The sequence below is a fragment of the Microcaecilia unicolor genome, chromosome 2 (assembly GCF_901765095.1).
Source record: "Microcaecilia unicolor chromosome 2, aMicUni1.1, whole genome shotgun sequence".
In the NCBI taxonomy this organism is placed as follows: Eukaryota; Metazoa; Chordata; class Amphibia; order Gymnophiona; family Siphonopidae; genus Microcaecilia; species Microcaecilia unicolor.
In genome coordinates this window covers 11,897,584-11,918,158 of record NC_044032.1, presented here as the reverse complement: position 1 = coordinate 11,918,158, position 20,575 = coordinate 11,897,584, and the positions used below count along the sequence as shown (strand labels likewise).

General features: G+C 47.1%; 1 protein-coding gene across 2 annotated transcripts; it reads right to left on the bottom strand.

The window, feature by feature from the left end:
• Window positions 1-1,213: 1,213 nt before the first annotated feature.
• On the bottom strand, window positions 1,214-20,458 carry LOC115462770 (zinc finger protein 79-like). 2 transcript variants are annotated; one of them, XR_003940955.1, is made up of 3 exons: window positions 20,420-20,458; window positions 1,673-6,374; window positions 1,214-1,377 (listed from the first exon to the last, which is right to left on the bottom strand). XR_003940955.1 is itself a non-coding variant. In XM_030192756.1 (2 exons), the coding sequence occupies exon 2, from the start codon at window positions 6,326-6,328 to the stop codon at window positions 4,424-4,426; it is 1,905 nt and encodes a 634-aa protein (XP_030048616.1). In that variant the 5' UTR covers window positions 6,329-6,374; window positions 20,420-20,458; the 3' UTR covers window positions 1,214-4,423. The 2 variants fall into 2 exon arrangements, 1 of the variants encoding a protein (XP_030048616.1); XM_030192756.1 differs by having other exon boundaries at window positions 1,214-6,374.
• Window positions 20,459-20,575: the final 117 nt, after the last annotated feature.

Below are 20,575 nucleotides of genomic sequence, written 5' to 3'. Positions count from 1 at the left end.
AGCACCACAACAGAACATACACATGCACATACACAACATACATGCAATGGAGAACAGTAGTGTCAACTGCTAATGTATCAACGTAACCTAGCAAAAGAACACCAACACACACACACACACACAGAACATAAAGGAATACATGCAACTGGGAACAGTCATGCCCACTACCAAACCTTCAATGTCCTAGCACCACAACAGAACATACACAAGCACACACACAACATATATGCAATGGAGAACAGTAGTGTCAACTGCTAATGTATCAACGTATCTTAGTAACAGAACCTCAGCACACACACAGAACATACAGGAATACATGCAACTGGGAACAGTCGTGCCCACTACCAAACCTTCAATGTCCTAGCACCACAACAGAACATACACACGCACACACGCAACATACATGCAATGGACAACAGTAGTGTCAACTGCTAATGTATCAACGTAACCCAGCAAAAGAACACCAACACACACACACACACACACACACACACAGAACATACAGGAATACATGCAACTGGGAACAGTCATGCCCACTACCAAACCTTCAATGTCCTAGCACCACAACAGAACATACACACACAACATACATGCAATGGAGAACAGTAGTGTCAACTGCTAATGTATCAACGTATCTTAGTAACAGAACCTCAGCACACACACAGAACATACAGGAATACATGCAACTGGGAAGTCGTGCCCACTACCAAACCTTCAATGTCCTAGCACCACAACAGAACATACACACGCACACACACAACATACATGCAATGGAGAACAGTAGTGTCAACTGCTAATGTATCAACGTAACCTAGCAAAAGAACACCAACACACACACACACACACAGAACATACAGGAATACATGCAACTGGGAACAGTCGTGCCCACTACTAAACCTTCAATGTCCTAGCACCACAACAGAACATACACACGCACACACACAACATACATGCAATGGAGAACAGTAGTGTCAACTGCTAATGTATCAACGTAACCTAGCAAAAGAACACCAACACACACACACACACACACACACAGAACATACAGGAATACATGCAACTGGGAACAGTCATGCCCACTACCAAACCTTCAATGTCCTAGCACCACAACAGAACATACACACGCACACACACAACATACATGCAATGGAGAACAGTAGTGTCAACTGCTAATGTATCAACGTATCTTAGTAACAAAACCTCAGCACACACACAGAACATACAGGAATACATGCAACTGGGAACAGTCGTGCCCACTACCAAACCTTCAATGTCCTAGCACCACAACAGAACATACACACGCACACACACAACATACATGCAATGGAGAACAGTAGTGTCAACTGCTAATGTATCAACGTATCTTAATAACAGAACCTCAGCACACACACACAGAACATACAGGAATACATGCAACTGGGAACAGTCGTGCCCACTACCAAACCTTCAATGTCCTAGCACCACAACAGAACATACACACGCACACACATAACATACATGCAATGGAGAACAGTAGTGTCAACTGCTTATGTATCAACGTAACCTAGCAAAAGAACACCAACACACACACACACACACACACACACACACACACACAGAACATATGGGGATACATGCAACTGGGAATAGTCGTGCCCACTACCAAATCTTCAGTGTCCTAGCAAAAGAACACCACAATACAGCACACACACACAAATACAAAACATACGGAAAAGCGTGTGCAAACTGAGAACAGTAGTGCCAACTACCAAAGCTTCAAGCTTACAGATGAAAGGAAACGGCTTCCCTTTTGTATGAAGAATGGCTAAATTTTGACATGTATATAGGAGGGTGAAAACTGTGGCAGGATCCATGGCAATGCTGATTCTTCCTCCAGGGAGCTTCCTAAGTGCTGGAAAGCTTTTCTCTTCACCATCCTCCATTCCCTACCAATACATAAATTAATGGCAGCTGGTCCATAGGAAACCTGTTCCAAATCAAATCTAAGTTTTTGTACAGTTGTGTAGTGCAGAAACTTTGCTTTCATTCTATCACTGTCTTCCAATTGTCACATATCTTTTAAAAATTTCATTTTCTCTGGCCAAGTCTCTATTGTTTATATGGCAAGCTTGCAATTAAGAACACCAGGGGACGCAAGGCAGCCTCTCTACACAAAAAGGTCCATGAAGGCTCCCAAGAGGCAAAGTTTTTCCATCCTGCCTTCAGTGCTCTGCTGCAGGGAGCAGAGGACTCATGGCCAATGGATAAAAAACATACAGCCTAGCACCTCAGTCACTCCTGCTGAAAAAGACATGGTTCAGCTATATTAGGTCACACGGATACAGAGAAAAGACAGATGAACAAGCTGATTATGAGCAAATGACTGGTTTTGAGAGCTCAGCTTCTGGCTTAGTTACAGCAGGATGAAGTAATTTAGACCCACGTGTACAGGTTGCTTGGGTTTGGCAGAGGTGAGAGGAGCACTTTACAGCTCCATGAAGGAGTCAGTTGTCAGCTGGGAGCTACGATTGTCCTGGTGCATGGCTCCTAGCTGAGGACCATCACTACAGTGATCAAGCTGCATGAGTTAAAACATCTCCAGTTAGTTGTGAATGATGGATCTTCATGCTGATCTCAGAACTGATCCCAAACGAGCTGGAAACAGAGGAAGCTGCTAGATGATAAACAAACCTTGCAGTCTCATTTGGATGGGTCTAATAAGTGAAATGAAGTACCATTAAACAGAAGAGGGACCAGAGCTAAGCGAATCTGATCTGAAGGCAGAATGCATAATGAGTAAAGTGCTAGGGTTATTAGCGAGTACTCTCAACCATCACATTGAGTTTTGGAGGCCTGTCTCGGCAGAGACAAGGCATAAGGAAGACTACCAGAGTGCTAGAGTTTGCTACAAAACCCTCAAGGATCTTGGAAAAGTGAAGACAAAGGGAATATAATAGGGTTATTCAAGGAACTCAAAACATACAAATAATACAGAAAATGCAAGAGTTTCTCCAGAAGAAAAGATGTTTCAGGAAATGATGGCCTGAGATTGGAGAAGGCAGATTTGGAACATCAGGAAATATTTCTTCACAGGGAAGCCAGTGGATCCATAGAACAGTCTCCCAGTGGAAACGATATGAATGTTCAATGAGGCAAAAGCACAAGGACTAAAGATCTTTAGAAAAGGGGAAGTTCAATTAAGGTGTGTGATACAAAAATACATTGGGGAGGAGAGAAAAAATAAACAGCTTTGATAGGCCTGGAGATCTCTTTCTATGCTACTCCAGACAGATCTCTCTGCAATTCTACTCAAGTATTAACTTAACATCCCAAACATGGTGTAGAATCTCTTTTCGCCTCAGTCCTCCTCATTCTTCAAACTAGGTGCTAACAATGGAACAGCGAGACCACCAGAGTCTGGTTGTGAATAAGAGATAACTTGACTGACACCATTGGATAAGTCTGGATACTGGCTATCATTTTGTCTTGCCATTGATATAAGCCCAGTAAGGATTACAGATTCTACAGTATTCAAAGGGAAGATTATCCTTCCTCAGTTTCAGAAACCCAAGACTCATCCTATGAAAGAGGGACTGTATGAATGACTGATGTCTTCACCAGTCCAGTCACAGCAGCCTTCACTACATCAGAAAATGAGAACCTTGTTGGATCCACACTCTCTTTGCTGCTATTATCTCGACACTGCTTTTGTATTTACACACATAGTTAGATGATCGAATATTACTGAAGCCACAGGATCTTGGGCACTGTCAGCCCTCGAAGCTTGTTGACCCTCCTAAACCAATACTCTGCCAAACACTTCTGTTGATAGGCTGGGCACTGGTGTGATCCCACAACTCTACTTCTTTCTTTCATTGTTGTAGGTCCTCCACTAGTTTCAATGCTTCTAAAATATGTGAGTGTGCATATGAAACACAGAAAATGATGGCAAAGACAATATGGCCCATCCAATCTACCCATCCATACCATCTACTATCTCTTGTCCCTAAGAGATCCTAAGTGCTTGTCCCAAGCTTTCTTGAATTCAGATACGGTCCTCATCTTCACCAACTCCACCAGGAGGCCATTCCATGCATTTACCACCCTTTCCGTACAGTAGTCTTTTCTTAGATAACTTTTGAGGCTGTCCCCTTATACCTTCATCCTATGCCCCCTCATTCCCAAGCTTCCTTTCAGTTGAGACCCACCTTTTCTGCATTTATAGAACAGAAATATTTAAATGTCTCTATCGTATCTTCCCTCCTCCACGTTTCTTGCAAACTGTACATTTCTGAAAAGAAGGGGGGGCAGTGAACGCATGTGGATTGCATATGAAGAAAAGAAACAACATTCATGCAAAAGCCTTAGCCTCTGCTGAGCACCTGGATGCTGTCACATACAGCTGGTGTCTATAGCTCTATAGGTGTCAGAATTATCATCTCAGTCACTTCTGTTTGTCTCTTGAGTGGATTTTCTGGTGTGCAGTAAGCTTAGACTTCTCAATGAATGCTTTCCCACATTCAGTACATGGGTAAGGTTTTTCTCCAGTATGGATTCTCCTGTGTTTAATAAGATGGGAAGTCTGACTGAAGCATTTCTCACACACCATGCATTTATATGGCTTCTCTCCTGTGTGCGTTCTCATGTGTTCAATAAGATTTCCCTTCTGACGGAAGCTTTTCTCACAGTTGGCACACTTGTACGGTCTCTCCCCTGTGTGGGTTCTTTTGTGCTGAATGAGAGCTGAGCTTTTATTGAAGCTTTTCTCACATTCTCCACACTGGTGTGGCCTCTCTCGTGCATGAGTTTTCTGGTGCTGATACAGCCCTGCTCTTTGACTGAAGCTCTTTTCGCAGTCAGTGCACTTGTACAATCTTTCCGATGTGTGGGTTCGTAAGTGCTCAATCAAATTGAACTTCTGAATAAAGCTTCTCTCACATTCTGTACATTTATAAGGTTTCTCCCCTGTATGAGTTCTTTGGTGTTTAATAAGACTAGAGATTTGCCGAAAGCTTTTCCCACATTCAGTACACTTGAATGGTCTTTGCCCAGTGTGGATTCTTTGGTGCTGAATGAGATGTGAATTATAACCAAAGGCTCTTTCACACTTTGTACATTTATATGGTTTTTCAGCTTTGTGTGTTTCCTGGTGTTTAATATAGTGTGAGTAACTACTGAAACTTTTTCCACAGGCATTGCATATATAAGGATTATCTTCCATGTGCACATCCTTCGTGTGTGTTGTCTGATGATGAGGGGCAGGAGTGAAGAAATCGTGGATGTAGGGGTCACCCTCTGTGTGTGTTTCCTGGTGATGAGGGGCCAGAGCAGAGGGTTTTACATTGCTTTCCTCATACGCCTCTTCTGTTTTAATCTTGCTCTGGTGTTGAGGAGTGGGTGTGGTCATATTAGGGATGCACAGGTCATCCTTTGTGTGTGCTGTCTGGTGTTGAGGGGTGGGTGTGGTGGTATGTTGAATGTAGGGGTCATCCTTCGTCTGTGCTCCCTGGTGGTGAGGGGCTGGAGTGTAGAATTTTAAATTGCTTTCCTCACACGCCTCTTCTGTTTTAACCTCGCACCGGTGCTGAGGGGCAGGTATGGAGATATTGTAGATGTAGGGGTCATCGTTCGTGAGTACTCTTTGGTGCTGAGAGGCAGGCGTGAAGAGATCGTGGATGTAGGGGTCGTGCACCATGTCTGCTCCCTGGTGATAAGGGGCCGGAGCAGTGGGTTTTACATTGCTTTCCTCATCTACTTCTTTTGTTTTAAGCTTCCATTGATGCTGAGGAGCAGGAGTGGCGATATCATGTATGTACTGGTCATCCTCCGTGTGTGTTGGCTGGTGCTGATGGAAAGATGTGAAGAGACAATTGATGTAGGGGTCATGCACCATATTTGCTCCATGGTGACAAGGGGCTGGAGCAATGGGTTTTACATTGCTTTCCTCATACGTTTCTGTTTTAAGCTTGCACTGGTGCTGAGAGGCAGGAGTGGAGATACCATGTATGTATGACTCATCTTCTGTTTGTGCTACCTGGTACTGAGGGACAGATGTAGCGCTCTGGATGTAGGGGTCGTCCACAGTTTGTGCTCCCTGGTGGTGAAGGGCTGGGGTGTAGAGTTTTACATTGCTTTCCTCATATGCCTCTTCTGTTTTAACTTTGCACTGGGGCTGAAGGGCAGGTGTCCAGATATTGTGGATGTAGGGGTCGTCCTCGGTGTGTGCTCTCTGGTGACAGGGGACTGGAGTGTACAGTTTAATACTGCTCTCCTCATATGACTCTTCTGTTTGAAGTTTGCACTGGTGATGAAGTTGATCTGAAGGCTCCTGTTTACAGACCTTATTCATGGATCCAGCCAGTGTAAAATAGAATCCAAAAGCTATTTCAGATAAACTGAAAAAAGGAAAAAGAAAGAATTACTTTGTGCAGGAGAGGTATTTTCTACATCAATTTATCTTTATCAATGTGATACAGATTTTGGGTTACTGTTCTTTTTCTGGTGCATTGTGACAAAATGCCTAGAGCTCATCTGGGGGGGGGGGGGGGGGGGGGTTAAGCCTGCAGCCAACTAAAGGGTCCGTCCCAGCACTGCTCAGGTCCACTACCACCTGCACACGTGCTCTACACTAGCATATCCTTCCATCTGCTTGCTGGGTCCCACTTGCCTCTGGGCGAGTCTCCCACTCTCAAGCTATTCCCGGGTAATTTCTAGGTTACTGGGGCCACATTCTAAGGGGTCCCACAGTTCCCAGAAAGCACCCACAGACCAAAACACAAACCACCAGGATCCTTAGTCAGTCCAGGACAGCAGAGTCAATAAACTACCGCCCCATCTCCCTCCTACCCTTCCTCTCCAAGATACTTGAACGCACCGTTCACAGCCGCTGCCTTGATTTTCTCTCCTCTCATGCCATCCTCGACCCGCTTCAATCCGGTTTTCGCCCTCTACATTCGACAGAAATGGCACTCACTAAAGTCTGTAATGACCTGTTCCTTGCCAAATCCAAAGGTCACTACTTCATCCTCATCCTCCTCGACCTATCCGCCACTTTTGACACTGTCAATCATAATTTACTTCTCGCCACACTGTCCTCATTTGGGTTCCAGGGCGTTGTCCTCTCCTGGTTCTCCTCTTATCTCTCCCACCGTACCTTCAGAGTACACTCTCATGGATCTTCCTCCACCCCCATCCCACTCTCTGTTGGGGTTCCTCAGGGATCTGTCCTTGGACCCCTTCTTTTTTCAATCTACACCTCTTCCCTGGGCTTGCTGATGTCATCTCATGGTTTCCAATATCATCTTTATGCTGATGACACCCAGCTTTATCTCTCCACACCAGACATCACTGCGGAAACCCAGGCCAAAGTATCGGCCTGCTTATCCAACATTGCTGCCTGGATGTCCAACCGCCACCTGAAACTGAACATGGCCAAGACTGAGCTCATTGTCTTTCCACCCAAACCCACTTCTCCTCTCCCTCCACTCTCTATCTCAGTCGATAACATCCTCATCCTCCCCGTCTCATCTGCCCGCAACCTCGGAGTCATCTTCGGCTCCTCCCTCTCCTTCTCTGCCCATATCCAGCAGACAGCCAAGATCTGCTGCTTCTTCCTCTATAACATCAGCAAAATTTGCCCTTTCCTCTCTGAGCACACCACCCGAACTCTCATCCACTCTTTCATTACCTCTCACCTTGACAACTGCAACCTACTCCTCACTGGCTTCCCACTTAACCATCTATCCCCCCTTCAATCCGTTCAGAACTCTGCTGCGCGTCTTATCTTCCGCCAAGACCGATATGCTCATATCACCCCTCTCCTCAAGTCACTTCACTGGCTAACCTACAAATGCACTCAATCTGCAGCCCCTCACTACCTCTCTACCCTCATCTCCCCTTACGCCCCTACCCGTAACCTCCGATCACAGGACAAATCCCTCCTCTCAGTACCCTTCTCCACCACCGGCAACTCCAGGCTCCGCCCTTTCTGCCTCGCCTCACCCTATGCCTGGAATAAACTCCCTGAGCCCATACGCCAAGCCCCCTCCCTATCCATCTTCAAATCCTTGCTCAAAGCCCACCTCTTCAATGTCACTTTCGGCACCTAACCATTGTACCTCTACCCAGGAAATCTAGACTGCCCCCTATTTGATTGACTGCACTTTTTTGTCCTTTAGATTGTAAGCTCCTTTGAGCAGGGACTGTCCTTCTTTGTTTTTTTTGTACAGCGCTGCGTAACCCTGGTAGCGCTTTAGAAATGTTAAATAGTAGTAGTAGTAGTTTATTGTCAGAGTAGAACAGTGAACCATATAAACAGGTGGAAAAGAACAAGCAATAACAGATAACTGAATATGGATCAAATATAAAACTATCTAAATAGTACCTGGGGAGTTCGGGAACAAGCTGCTCACAGGTTATGAAGTCTAACTGTTCACAGGGTCTCAGGAAAAGAGAACCTTCTCTTTCCAAGTCTTATCTGCCACTAAAAAAAAATGACTTCACAGCTTAAGCTAACAGCTTTGGCAAGAAGAAGAAACTGACAGTTCTGTAACAACTTTAGATTGTAAGCTCTTTGAGTAGGGACTGTCCTTCTATGTTGAATCGTACAGCGCTGCGTAACCCTAGTAGCGCTTTAGAAATGTTAAATAGTAGTAGTTTACAAACAAAAGGAAGTCACCACCTGCTGCCCAGACAAAGGAAATGCACATCATAAACAATTAGCTATACAATTTTCAAGCCGGAAAATTCCCTGTTTCTTCACATGCATATATACTCAATCTCACAAAAAAAGTGATGTGATAATTCTAATTCAAAAAATATTTTAGAAAAAAAAAATCTTTGATTCAAACAATCAAAACTGAAGCACAACTCTTATACAGGAATGCTTTCTAAGAAGCAGGGCCACTGAAAGACTGAGCCAGGCCCCTCCACCCCTGCCGCAATTCCAAATACCTTAGCTGGTGGGGATGCCGAGGCCCTGCAAGAAGTCTTCCTCCAGCGCTGCTCTTCAGCTCTTCACTCCGCAGCATTGCCTGCTCTGCTCCTTCAGCAGCTTTTTCTCTCACATCATGCATTCGCGGCCTGAGGGGAAAAGCAGCCGCTTGGCAGACAATGCGGCAGAGTGAAGAGCAGCGCTGGAAGAAGACCTCTTCTGCTGGGGGGGCCCCCGCCAGCCAAACCAGAGGCCCTGGCCCAAAGCCCTGCTATGTCTGCTCCTCCCCAGGGCCAGAGTTTTCTCTCTCCTGCTCCTGTTGGAACATAATCACATGGCCTTTGAGATCCCAGAGTAAATGTTTGCTTTATGTTCCCTCTTTCTATTAATACTGTCTTGAAGAAAATCCATCACTTATGTTTATTCAGGGCTCACTCTCTGGAATTACATCACTGCTTTCTTCTAGTAAACAACTGAAGGCAAATACATTTCAGCGAGCTTTTGGATGATTGGAGTTATTTTCTTATCAAGCTTTTTGATGATGCTGTTTTTCTAGAAATTGGAGCACAAGATACAGTTTTTCAACATCCTAAAGCCTCAGTGTGCGTACAACCACCACATCTTTTGAAAAAGGCCCACCTTCTGTACATTAATGACACAGACATATTTAAACATCTCTATCATATCCCCTCTCTCCTGCCTTTCTTCCAATGTATACATATCATCCTAAAACCTCAGTGTGCGTACAACCACCACATCTTTTGAAAAAGGCCCACCTTCTGTACATTAATGCCACAGACATATTTAAACATCTCTATCATATCCCCTCTCTCCTGCCTTTCTTCCAATGTATACATATCATCCTAAAGCCTCAGTGTGCGTACAACCACCACATCTTTTGAAAAAGGCCCACCTTCTGTACATTAATGCCACAGACATATTTAAACATCTCTATCATATCCCCTCTCTCCTGCCTTTCTTCCAATGTATACATATCATCCTAAAACCTCAGTGTGCGTACAACCACCACATCTTTTGAAAAAGGCCCACCTTCTGTACATTAATGCCACAGACATATTTAAACATCTCTATCATATCCCCTCTCTCCCGCCTTTCTTCCAATGTATACATATTGAGCGTCTTAAGACTGTCCCCACATGCTTTATGACAGAGACCAATTTTGTAGCTGCCCTCTGGCCCGACTCTATCCCGTTTATATCTTTTTGAAGTGCAGTCTCCAGAAACTGCACATCGTATTCTAAATGGAGCATCACTCGAGACATACAAGGGCACATAACCTCTTTTTCCCTCTCCCTATGCACCCAAGCATTTGCTCACACTATTATGTCATCTGACATTTGGATGCCCAGTCTCCCAATCTCGTAAGGTCCTCTTGCAATGTCTCACAATCCTCTTGTGATTTAACAACTTTGAAAAAACAAAACTGTCTCATCGGCAAATTTGGTTACCTCACTCATTACTCCTGTTTCCAGGTCATTTACAATATTTCCAAAAGCAGCAGTCCCAGCACTGATTCCTGGGAACCCCACTATTCACCTTTCTCCATTGAGAATAGCAAATATTCAACCCTGCTCTGTTTTCTTTTAACTATTTCTTAATCCACAATAGGACAGTGCCTCCTATCCCTTAACTTCCTAATTTCCTAAAGATTTGTTCATGAAGTACTTTGTTAAATGCTTTCTGAAACGCCAGATACACTACATCAATTGGCTCACTTTTATCCACATTTATTTATCCCTTCAAAGAAATGAATGAGACAAGATTCCTCTTGGCTGAATCAATGCTGGCTTTGTCCCATTAACCCATACCAATGTCCATATTTAGTAACTTTTTTCTTTAGAATACTTTATATCATTTTGCCTGGAAGTGTGATGCAAGGCTTACTGATCTATAAATTTCCTTGGTCACCTCTAGAACCCTTTTTAAAAATTGTCCTCACATTGGCCATTCTCCAATCTTCAGGTACACACATGATTTTAAGGATAATTAAAAAAATTACTAATAAAACTGAGAAATTAAGTTACAGATCTATTATTAGTACTCTCGGATGTATACCACCTAGTACAGGTGATTTGCTGTTCTTTAGCTTGTCAATTCACCCTATTACATTTTCCAGGTTTGTAGAGATTTGTTTCAGTTCCTCTGATCCATCACCAATAAATAACATTTCTGATATGAATATGTTCCCCACATCTTCATCTGTGAAAGCGAAGAATTCATTTAAGGGGTCTTTTACAAAGGTGCATTAGCATTTTTAGTGCGCACTAACGATTAGCGTACGCTAAACACTAGAGACACCCACTGGAATATATATGGGCTTCTCTAGCATTAAGCACATGTTTATTTTTAGCACGCGCCAAAAACGATAGCACGCCTTAGTCTCGCAGCTACAGCCTTTCCTCCAGAGTGCCCTTTTTACCCCTTGATTGTCTAGTGGTCTAACCGATACTCTTACTGGCTTCTTGCTTCAAATATACCCTAAAATATTTTGTATTATTTGTTTTTGCCTTTGAATTGTTAAGGTCTGGAACTCGTTGCCAGAGGATGTAGTATTAGCGTATCTGGGTTTTAAAAGGTTTGGACAAGTTCCTAGAGAAAAAGTCCACAGACTTCTATTGAGATAGACATGGGGGAAGCCACTGCTTGTCCCCCTGGGATCAGTAGCATGAATCTTGTTACTATTTGGGATTCTGTCATGTGCTTGTGACCTGGATTGGCCACCACTGGATGAAGGATACTGGGCTAGATGGACCACTGGTCTAACCCAGTATGGCTATGCTTATGTTCCTTTCAAAATCTGTCTTTGGCTTCCTTATCAGTACTTTGCATTCGACTTGCCATTCCTTATACTGTTACCTATTAACTTCATTTGGATCCTTCACCTTACTTTTTAATCATGCCTTCTTGTTATCTGGATGTCCTTTCTCCCTTTTTAATGTGTAGACTATATCTGTTCTAGCTGTTCCCCTCCCTTCCATTACCCAAAACATCTGCCCTGGGTTCTTCTTGCTTCAGCAACATCAAGGGGACGAACTGCTGCCATCCTATGAAGGTGATGCATTCAGTGCAAGAGCCACTCCCAAAATGCTTCCACTGAGGAGGTGTGCTCCTGGATGACCATGCCAGCCTGCCGTGTGTATGATCTGTCAGAAACCTTCACCTCACTATCTCTACACGAAGATTCTGAAATGATTGTCATCACACAATGTTGCCAGGTTACCCATGCTGTTTTCTGCCAGTGCTGTGCAGTCAGTACACCAAACCTTCCACTCCGACTTCTACTGATATTAGGCTTTAAATTGTTTTGTTCTGGATCTAAAGCACTTATATTTACCAGTACTTTAGATCCAGGACAAAAAAATATACATATAAGGTGATTAATTTACCAAATAATATAATAATGTACGTTTTTATTTTGAAGCTGGAGTCGGTACCAGGGGTGGACGACCATTGGGACAATAGGGCAGTGACCGATGGCCAACAACAGTAGAGGGCCCACTGTACCCTAATTCTATATAATTTAATCACTTTTGACAGGTGATTGGAGGCCCATGACCCTTTTTGCCCAAGTACCCAGATCACTGTCAGTCCATCCCTCGTCAGTGCATTTTTATCAACTCCACCCAAAATTGCTTCCAACTCTGTCTGATTGACAGCTCCACTTTCATTTTCTGAATTTTCACACGGTGTCCATTATGGTGGAGAGAGAGCCGACCAGCTGCACATGCTCAGAAAGCCCTGACAGAGCCATCCACACCATCACTCATTTCATCCTGCTTGTGAACAGGGAAACTAAAAATTTATAACAAATTTGCATGACCATTATTCTTTAAAAACTTTGCTTATATCTTATCTAACCAATGGTAATGGTTAAAAATTCAACAACTCCCTGCAGACATTAAAAAGTTAAGCTCCCCACAGGTACATGCCCACTCTTAAAGCTGGAACAGACTCACCATCCCATGATTTTTCGAGCAGCAAAATTAGTGTCAATTCATTCCAAACATCACGGTGATTGTTTGGAGTGGTTATGGCCTAAGGTAAAATTATGTATAATCATACCTGATAATTTTCTTTCCATTAATCATAGCTGATCAATCCATAGACTGGTGGGTTGTGTCCATCTACCAGCAGGTGGAGATAGAGAGCAAACTTTTGCCTCCCTATATGTGGTCATGTGCTGCCGGAAACTCCTCAGTATGTCGATATCAAAGCTCCATCCGCAGGACTCAGCACTTAAGAGAATTACACCCACGAAGGGACACTCTGCCCAGCTCACCACCGCCGAAACGGGGGAGGGGAATTAACCCAGCTCATCCCCACACAAGTGGGGGAGGGGAATCCGTCCAGCTCATCCCCGCGGAGCGGGGGAGGGACACCACACCCGCCGATGCGGGGGGATCTGGCTTATCCTGCAACCGCAACCGCGGGAGGAGCTGACTGACCCTAACACCGCCGAAGCGGGAGGGGTACAAAGCTGCCCTACAGCCGCACGAAGCGGGAGGGAGTGCCGGCAGAATTTATGTCTCAATCCAGCCCCGTAAAACGGGGGGGAGAGGAATGCAGCAGCTCACTGTAACACAAACTCGTCTCAACTCTTGAAGAATCCAGGTGAAAAAACTTGAACACGAAGTCTTTCTGAAGTAACTGAAGACTAAACTTGAACCTGAAATGCAACCAGAATAAAAATAGTACAGATATCTGGGAGGGGCTATGGATTGATCAGCTATGATTAATGGAAAGAAAATTATCAGGTATGATTATACATAATTTTACCTTCCATATCATCAAGCTGATCAATCCATAGACTGGTGGGATGTACCGAAGCAGTACTCACCCAGGGCGGGACATTGAAATCCCTGACCTCAACACTGAAGCTCCAAACCGGGCCTCCGCCCGTGCAGCCACCGCCAAACGGTAATGCTTGGAGAATGTATGAGCCGAAGCCCAAGCTGCCGCCTTGCATATCTCTTCCAAGGAGACGGATCCGGCCTCTGCCATCGAGGCCGCCTGAGCTCTCGTGGAGTGAGCCTACAGCTGGATAGGCGGCACCTTCCTTGCGGCCACATAAGCCGCTGCAATGGCTTCCTTGACCCATCTTGCCACTGTAGGCTTAGCAGCCTGCAGACCCTTACGAGGACCTGCAAACAGGACAAACAGATGATCCGATTTCCGGAAATCATTGGTCACTTCCAAGCATCTGATGATGACTCGCCTCACATCCAGATATTTAAGAGCAGAGTACTCCTCTGGGTAGTCCTCCCTACGAAAGGAAGGGAGACAGAGCTGCTGATTCACATGGAAGCGAGAAACAATCTTGGGCAGAAAGGAAGGCACTGTGCGAATAGTCACTCCTGCCTCAGTGAACTGCAGAAAAGGCTCTCGACATGAGAGCGCCTGGAGCTCGGAAACTCTTCTGGCTGAAGTGATAGCCACCAAAAGACTGCTTTCCACATCGGGTCTTTCAGAGATGCCCTTGACAAGGGTTCAAAAGGCGGCTTCTGCAATGCTCTTAGCACCAGGTTGAGATTCCACGCAGGCACCACTGAGTGCAGAGGAGGGCGCAGGTGATTAACTCCCTTGAGAAAGCGCACCACATCTGGCTGAGAAGCCAGGGAAACACCCTTCAGGCGGCCCCTGAAGCAAGTCAGAGCCGCTACCTGGACTTTAAGGGAACTGAGCGACAGGCCTTTCTCCAGACCTTCTTGCAGGAACGCCAACACTGAAGAAATTGGAGCAGTGAAGGGAGAAAGTGAGCCTGCTTCACACCACGCTGCAAAGGTACGCCAAACCCTGGCGTAAGCAGTAGAAGTAGAGCGCTTCCTCGCTCTCAGCATAGTGGCGATGACCTTGTCTGAGAAGCCCTTCTTTCTCAGACGCTGCCGCTCAATAGCCAGGCCGTACGACCAAAGGGGGAGGGATCCTCCATCACCATGGGACCCTGATGTAACAGGCCCTGCTCCAGAGGCAGTCGCAGAGGATCGTCGACTGAGAGCCTGATCAAGTCCGTATACCAGGGACGTCTGGGCCAATCCGGACCCACCAGGATTACCCTGCCGGGATGCTTTGCCACCCGGTCTAGCACCCTGCCCAACATGGGCCAGGGCGGGAACACATAGAGGAGCTCTTGTGTCGGCCACTGTTGGAGAAGAGCATCTACTCCCAGGGATCGAGGGTCCCGTCCTCTGCTGAAAAAGCGCGGCACTTGGCAACTGGCCGATGACGCCATCAGAACTAGGCTCGGCTGGCCCCAGCGCTTCGTGATGTCCAAGAACGCCTGAGCAGATAGTTGCCACTCTCCAGGCTCCAAGGTATGGCGACTGAGAAAGAACGCCTTGACATTCATGACTCCGGCAAAGTGGGCCGCTGAAAGCTGCTTCAGGTTCGCTTCCGCCCAGTGGCAAAGATTCATAGCCTCCTTGGCTAGAGGGGCGCTCTTGGTACCTCCCTGGCGGTTGACATAGGCCACAGCCGTGGCATTGTCTGACAGGACCCGTACAGGCTTCAACACCAGTACCGGGATGAACTCCCAAAGCGCCAACCGAATGGCTCTGAGTTCCAGGAGGTTGATAGACCACTTTGCCTCTGCAGGAGACCAGAGCCCCTGCGCTGTCCTTCCCAAGCAGTGGGCTCCCCAGCCCGACAAAGAGGCGTCCGTCGTGACGACAATCCACTCTGGGGTCACCAGAGGCATTCCCGCAGACAACTTGTCTGTCTGCATCCACCAGCTCAGCGCCTTGCGCACTGCTGGGTCCAAGGGAAGGCGCACAGCATAATCCTCCGACATCGGAGTCCAGTGCCGCAGCAAAGATTGTTGAAGTGGTCTCATATGAGCCCTGGCCCAGGGCACTACTTCCATCGTGGCCGTCATAGAGCCCAACAGCTGCACATAGTCCCAAGTCCGAGGAGGAGAGGCTACTAGGAACTGGTCCACTTGAGCCTGAAGTTTGACAATCCGCTTGTCTGGCAGGAACACTCTGCCCACTTGGGTGTCGAATCGAACTCCCAGGTACTCCAGGGACTGAGTCGGGCGCAGCTGGCTCTTCTCCCAGTTGATGATCCATCCCAGGGAGCTCAAAAGAGCAACTACCTGGTTCACAGCTTTGCCGCACTCTGCATAAGAGGGGGCTCGGATCAACCAGTCGTCCAGATAAGGATGGACTTGTACCCCTTCCTTTCGTAGGAAGGCCGCGATGACCACCATTACTTTGGAAAAGGTCCGCGGAGCAGTAGCCAACCCGAATGGGAGGGCTCTGAACTGGAAGTGTCGTCCCAGGACTGCAAAACGCAGAAAGCGTTGATGAGGAGGCCAGATGGGAATATGCAGGTACGCTTCCTTGATGTCCAAGGATGCCAGGAACTCTCCTGCCTTCACTGCCGCTATAACAGAGCGGAGAGTCTCCATGCGAAAGAGCCGCACTTTCAAGGCCCGATTGACCCCTTTGAGGTCGAGGATAGGCCGGACAGAACCTCCTTTCTTTGGTACCACAAAGTAAATGGAGTAACGTCCCTTGCCAAGCTGACTTTCTGGCACCGGAACGACCGCGCCCAGGCGGATCAGATTGTCCAAGGTCTGCTGCACTGCCACAGCTTGAACGGAGACTTGCAGGGAGAGAGTACGAACCCGTCTTTTAAGGGTCGGCAGAACTCTAGCTTGTAGCCGTCTCTGATGACTTCCAGCACCCACGCGTCTGAAGTTATTGTGGTCCACTCGCCCAGAAACGAGGACAGCCGTCCTCCAATCTGCACTGGGGCGTGGACCAAGGCCCCGTCATTGGGTACGAGACCCTGGGGGAGGACCGGAGGGAGCACCTCCGGGACGGCGGTCTCTGCGAAAGGAATGCTGCTTGGGGGAGAAATTCCTCTTGAAGGAAGAAGGGGCAGAGGAGCCCGACTTGCCCGGGCGGTACCGACGGGCTTCCTGCAACCGTCCTCTGAAGGTACCGGGACGAGTACTAGCCCGAGCCCTGACCTCTGGTAATTTCTTGCCCTTAGACGTGCCGAGATCGGTCACGATTTTGTCCAGCTCGACCCCAAAGAGCAGCTTGCCTTTAAAAGGCAATCCAGCCAGGCGGGATTTAGAGGCGTGGTCAGCAGACCAATGTTTCAGCCAAAGCCACCGCCGCGCAGAGATTGTCTGAGCCATGCCTTTAGCTGAGGCCCTCAAGACATCATACAGCAAGTCTGCCAAATAGGCTAAGCCCGATTCCAGGGCCGGCCAATCAGCCCTCAAGGAATGATCCGAGGGGGAAGCCCGCTGCACCATAGCCAGGCACGCCCTGGCCACATAGGAGCCGCAAACTGAGGCCTGTAAACTTAAAGCAGCCGCCTCAAAGGACGACCTTAAGGCCGCCTCCAATCTTCTGTCTTGGGCGTCCTTCAGGGCCGTGCCACCTTCTACCGGCAAAGCTGTTTTCTTAGTCACCGCAGTGATTAAAGAATCCACGGTAGGCCACAGATAGGCCTCACGTTCACTCACAGCCAAAGGATAGAGGCGGGACATAGCCCTAGCCACTTTAAGGCTCGCTTCCGGGACATCCCATTGAGCCGAAATTAAGGTGTGCATGGCATCATGCTCGTGGAAGGTTCTAGGCGGGCGCTTCGTCCCCAGCATAATGGCAGAGCCAACAGGGGCTGAGGGAGAGACGTCCTCCGGAGAGGAAATCTTCAAAGTGTCCATGGCCTGTAACAACAGGTTGGGCAAATCCTCTGGGCTAAAAAGCCGCGCTGCAGAGGGGTCATCCGCTCCATCCGAGCGGGGATCTATCTCCTCCAAGGAATCCGCAAAGGACCGTTGGGAGACCTCAGACACGCTGCCCTCATCTACATCGGAGGAGACAAAGTCCTCCAAGGCCTGGGAATCAACCCGAGGGCGTTACCTCTGGGAACCTCAACCTCTTTACCAGACGAGGGAGCAGGGGCAGCGTTTTGCATGAGGAAAGCCTGATGCAGCAGCAAAACAAACTCGGGGGAGAAACCCCCCAGACTGTGCACTTCCGCAGCCTGGGCAACAGCCCTAGACGCACTCTCAACCGGCGCTCGCAATAGCGGGGGAGAGACATGCTGCGCATCCAAAATGGCGTCCGGCGCGAAACTCCGCGAAGGAGCCGCGCGGGAAGAACGGCGCTTAACTTTAGCCGCTTTGTGCCGTCGCCCAAATTAAGGGCGTTCATGGCATTAATGTCTCCAACCTCAAGGGCGGCCCACGAAGAAGCCGTCCGAGCCGCGTGGCCGGCCAAGATGGCGGAGGCGAGGAGCGGGGGATGGGTGCTTATGGCGGGAAAAACTGCCACGCCGGAGGAAGGACCGGGACATTCATCGGTCACTAAACTGTCACCCATCAAGGGCGAATCAGGCCGTAAAACCCCCGCATCCCCTCTAGAAGCGCTCCAGCGATCCGGGGAGCGACCCTTTGCGCCCTCGCCCTCCGACGCCATATGCCACGAGGAGAAGAATCGGGGAACCCCCTGCCCGCTATAAAAAGGTAAAATTACCTGCTTGCCGCTCCGAGCTGTAACGAACTGGTGTCCCAGTGAGTAGCTGCAATAAACGTTTAAATAAACGTCGAGATAAACGCCTTTAAAGACGTTTAAAATTTTTTTTTTTTTTTTTAACGGAGCCAGCGGGAGGGGGGAGAAAAGGAGGGACCTGGCACCACCAGGTTTGCACTTGCTCAAAAGAGCCCTCAACCCCAGGCCTCAACAAAACCTAAGGATTAGGCTTGGAGGCCTAGCCAGAGCTGCTGCTGTGTGTGACCACCACCTGCTGAGATAGAGAACATACTGAGGAGTTTCCGGCAGCACATGACCACATATAGGGAAGCAAAAGTTTGCTCTCTATCTCCACCTGCTGGTAGATGGACACAACCCACCAGTCTATGGATTGATCAGCTTGATGATATGGAACAAGTATTTGGGTGTCCTGCTGCTAAAAAAGCAAACTGAATGTTAGGAATTATTAGGGAAGAAATGAAAAATAAAAATGAGAATATTATACCTTTGTATCACTCACTGGTGCGACCATACCTTGAATACTGTGTGCAATTCTGGTCACTGCATCTCAAAAAAGATATAGCGGAATTAGAAAAAAATACAGAAAAGGGCAACGAAAATGATAAATGGGATGGGACGACCTCCCTATGAGGAAAGGTTAAAGAGGCTAAGGCTCTTCAGCTTGGAGACGAGGCAGCTGAGGGGAGATATGATAGAGGTCTATAAAATAGAGAGTGGAGTGGAACGGGTAGATGTGAATCATTTACTCTTTCCAAAAATATACAATGAAACAACTAAATACTACATTTAAAACAAATTGGAGAAAATACTTCTTCACTCAACGTATAATTAAACTCTAGACTTCATTGCCAGAGTATGTGCTAAAAGCAGTTAGCTTAGCAGGGTTTAAAAAAAAAGGTTTGATTAATTTCCTAACAGAAAAGTCCATAAGCTATTATTAAGATGTACTTGGGGAAATCCTGCTTATTTTAGGATAAGCAGCATAAAATCAGTTTTACTGTTTTGGGATCTTGCCAGTACTTCTGACCTAGATTGGCCACTGTAGGAAAAAGGATGCTGAGCTTGATGGACCTTTTCTCTGTCCCAGCATGGCAATACTTATATTCTTATGACTGAGAGGGGTGGGGTGATGGGGTACACAAATATTACAGTTCCTGGACTGAGGGGGGGGGGTGATGTACACACCGTACAGTTACTGGAGTGATATGGTACACACACATTTACAGTTCTTTTGACTAAAGGGGGGGGGGGTGATGGGGTACACACACATTAGACTAATGGGGGAGGGGTGACAGGGTACACACATTTTACAGTTCCTGAACTGAGGGAGGTGGTGTAATGGGGTACACACTCATTACAGTTCCTGGACTGAGGGGGATGGGGTGATAGTGTGTACACACACACGCACGCATTACGGTTCCTGGACTGAGGTGGTGGAGTGATGGGGTACAGACACATTACAGTTGCTGGAGTGAGGGTGTGATGGGGTACACAAACATTACAGTTCCTGGACTGAGGGGGGGGGTGATGTACACACAGTACAGTTACTGGAGTGATATGGTACACACACATTTACAGTTCTTTTGACTAAGGGAGGGTGATGGGGTACACACACATTAGACTAATGGGGGGTGACAGGGTACACACATTTTACAGTTCCTGGACTGAGGGAGGTGGGGTAACGGGGTATACACACATTATAGTTCTTTGAAATGGAGGGGTGATGGGATACGCACACATTGCAGTTTCTGGACTGAGGGGGTGGGGTAATAGGGTCACACACATTACAGCTGCTGGAGTAGATGGGGTGATGAAATCCACACACATCACAGTAGAAGATTAAGATTGTTCTATGGTTTGTGTTCTTGGTACAGGGAAGATGCAGGTAAGGAGGAGAATTTGAGGGGTTCACAAAAGAAAGCGAGATTAACGTACAACTAGGAAAACATTTTCTAACACTGGAAGGAGAACTTACATCCTCTGCTCTGTTCTCACTCTATCGCAGCCGCTACCCGGAAATCAGAGATACAGAAGCGCCTACCACCAACCAATCAGCGGCACCAATATAGAACGACTCCCCGCATTGGATCAATCAGTGCTGTCAATCGACCAACCAGATGCTCCGTTATGC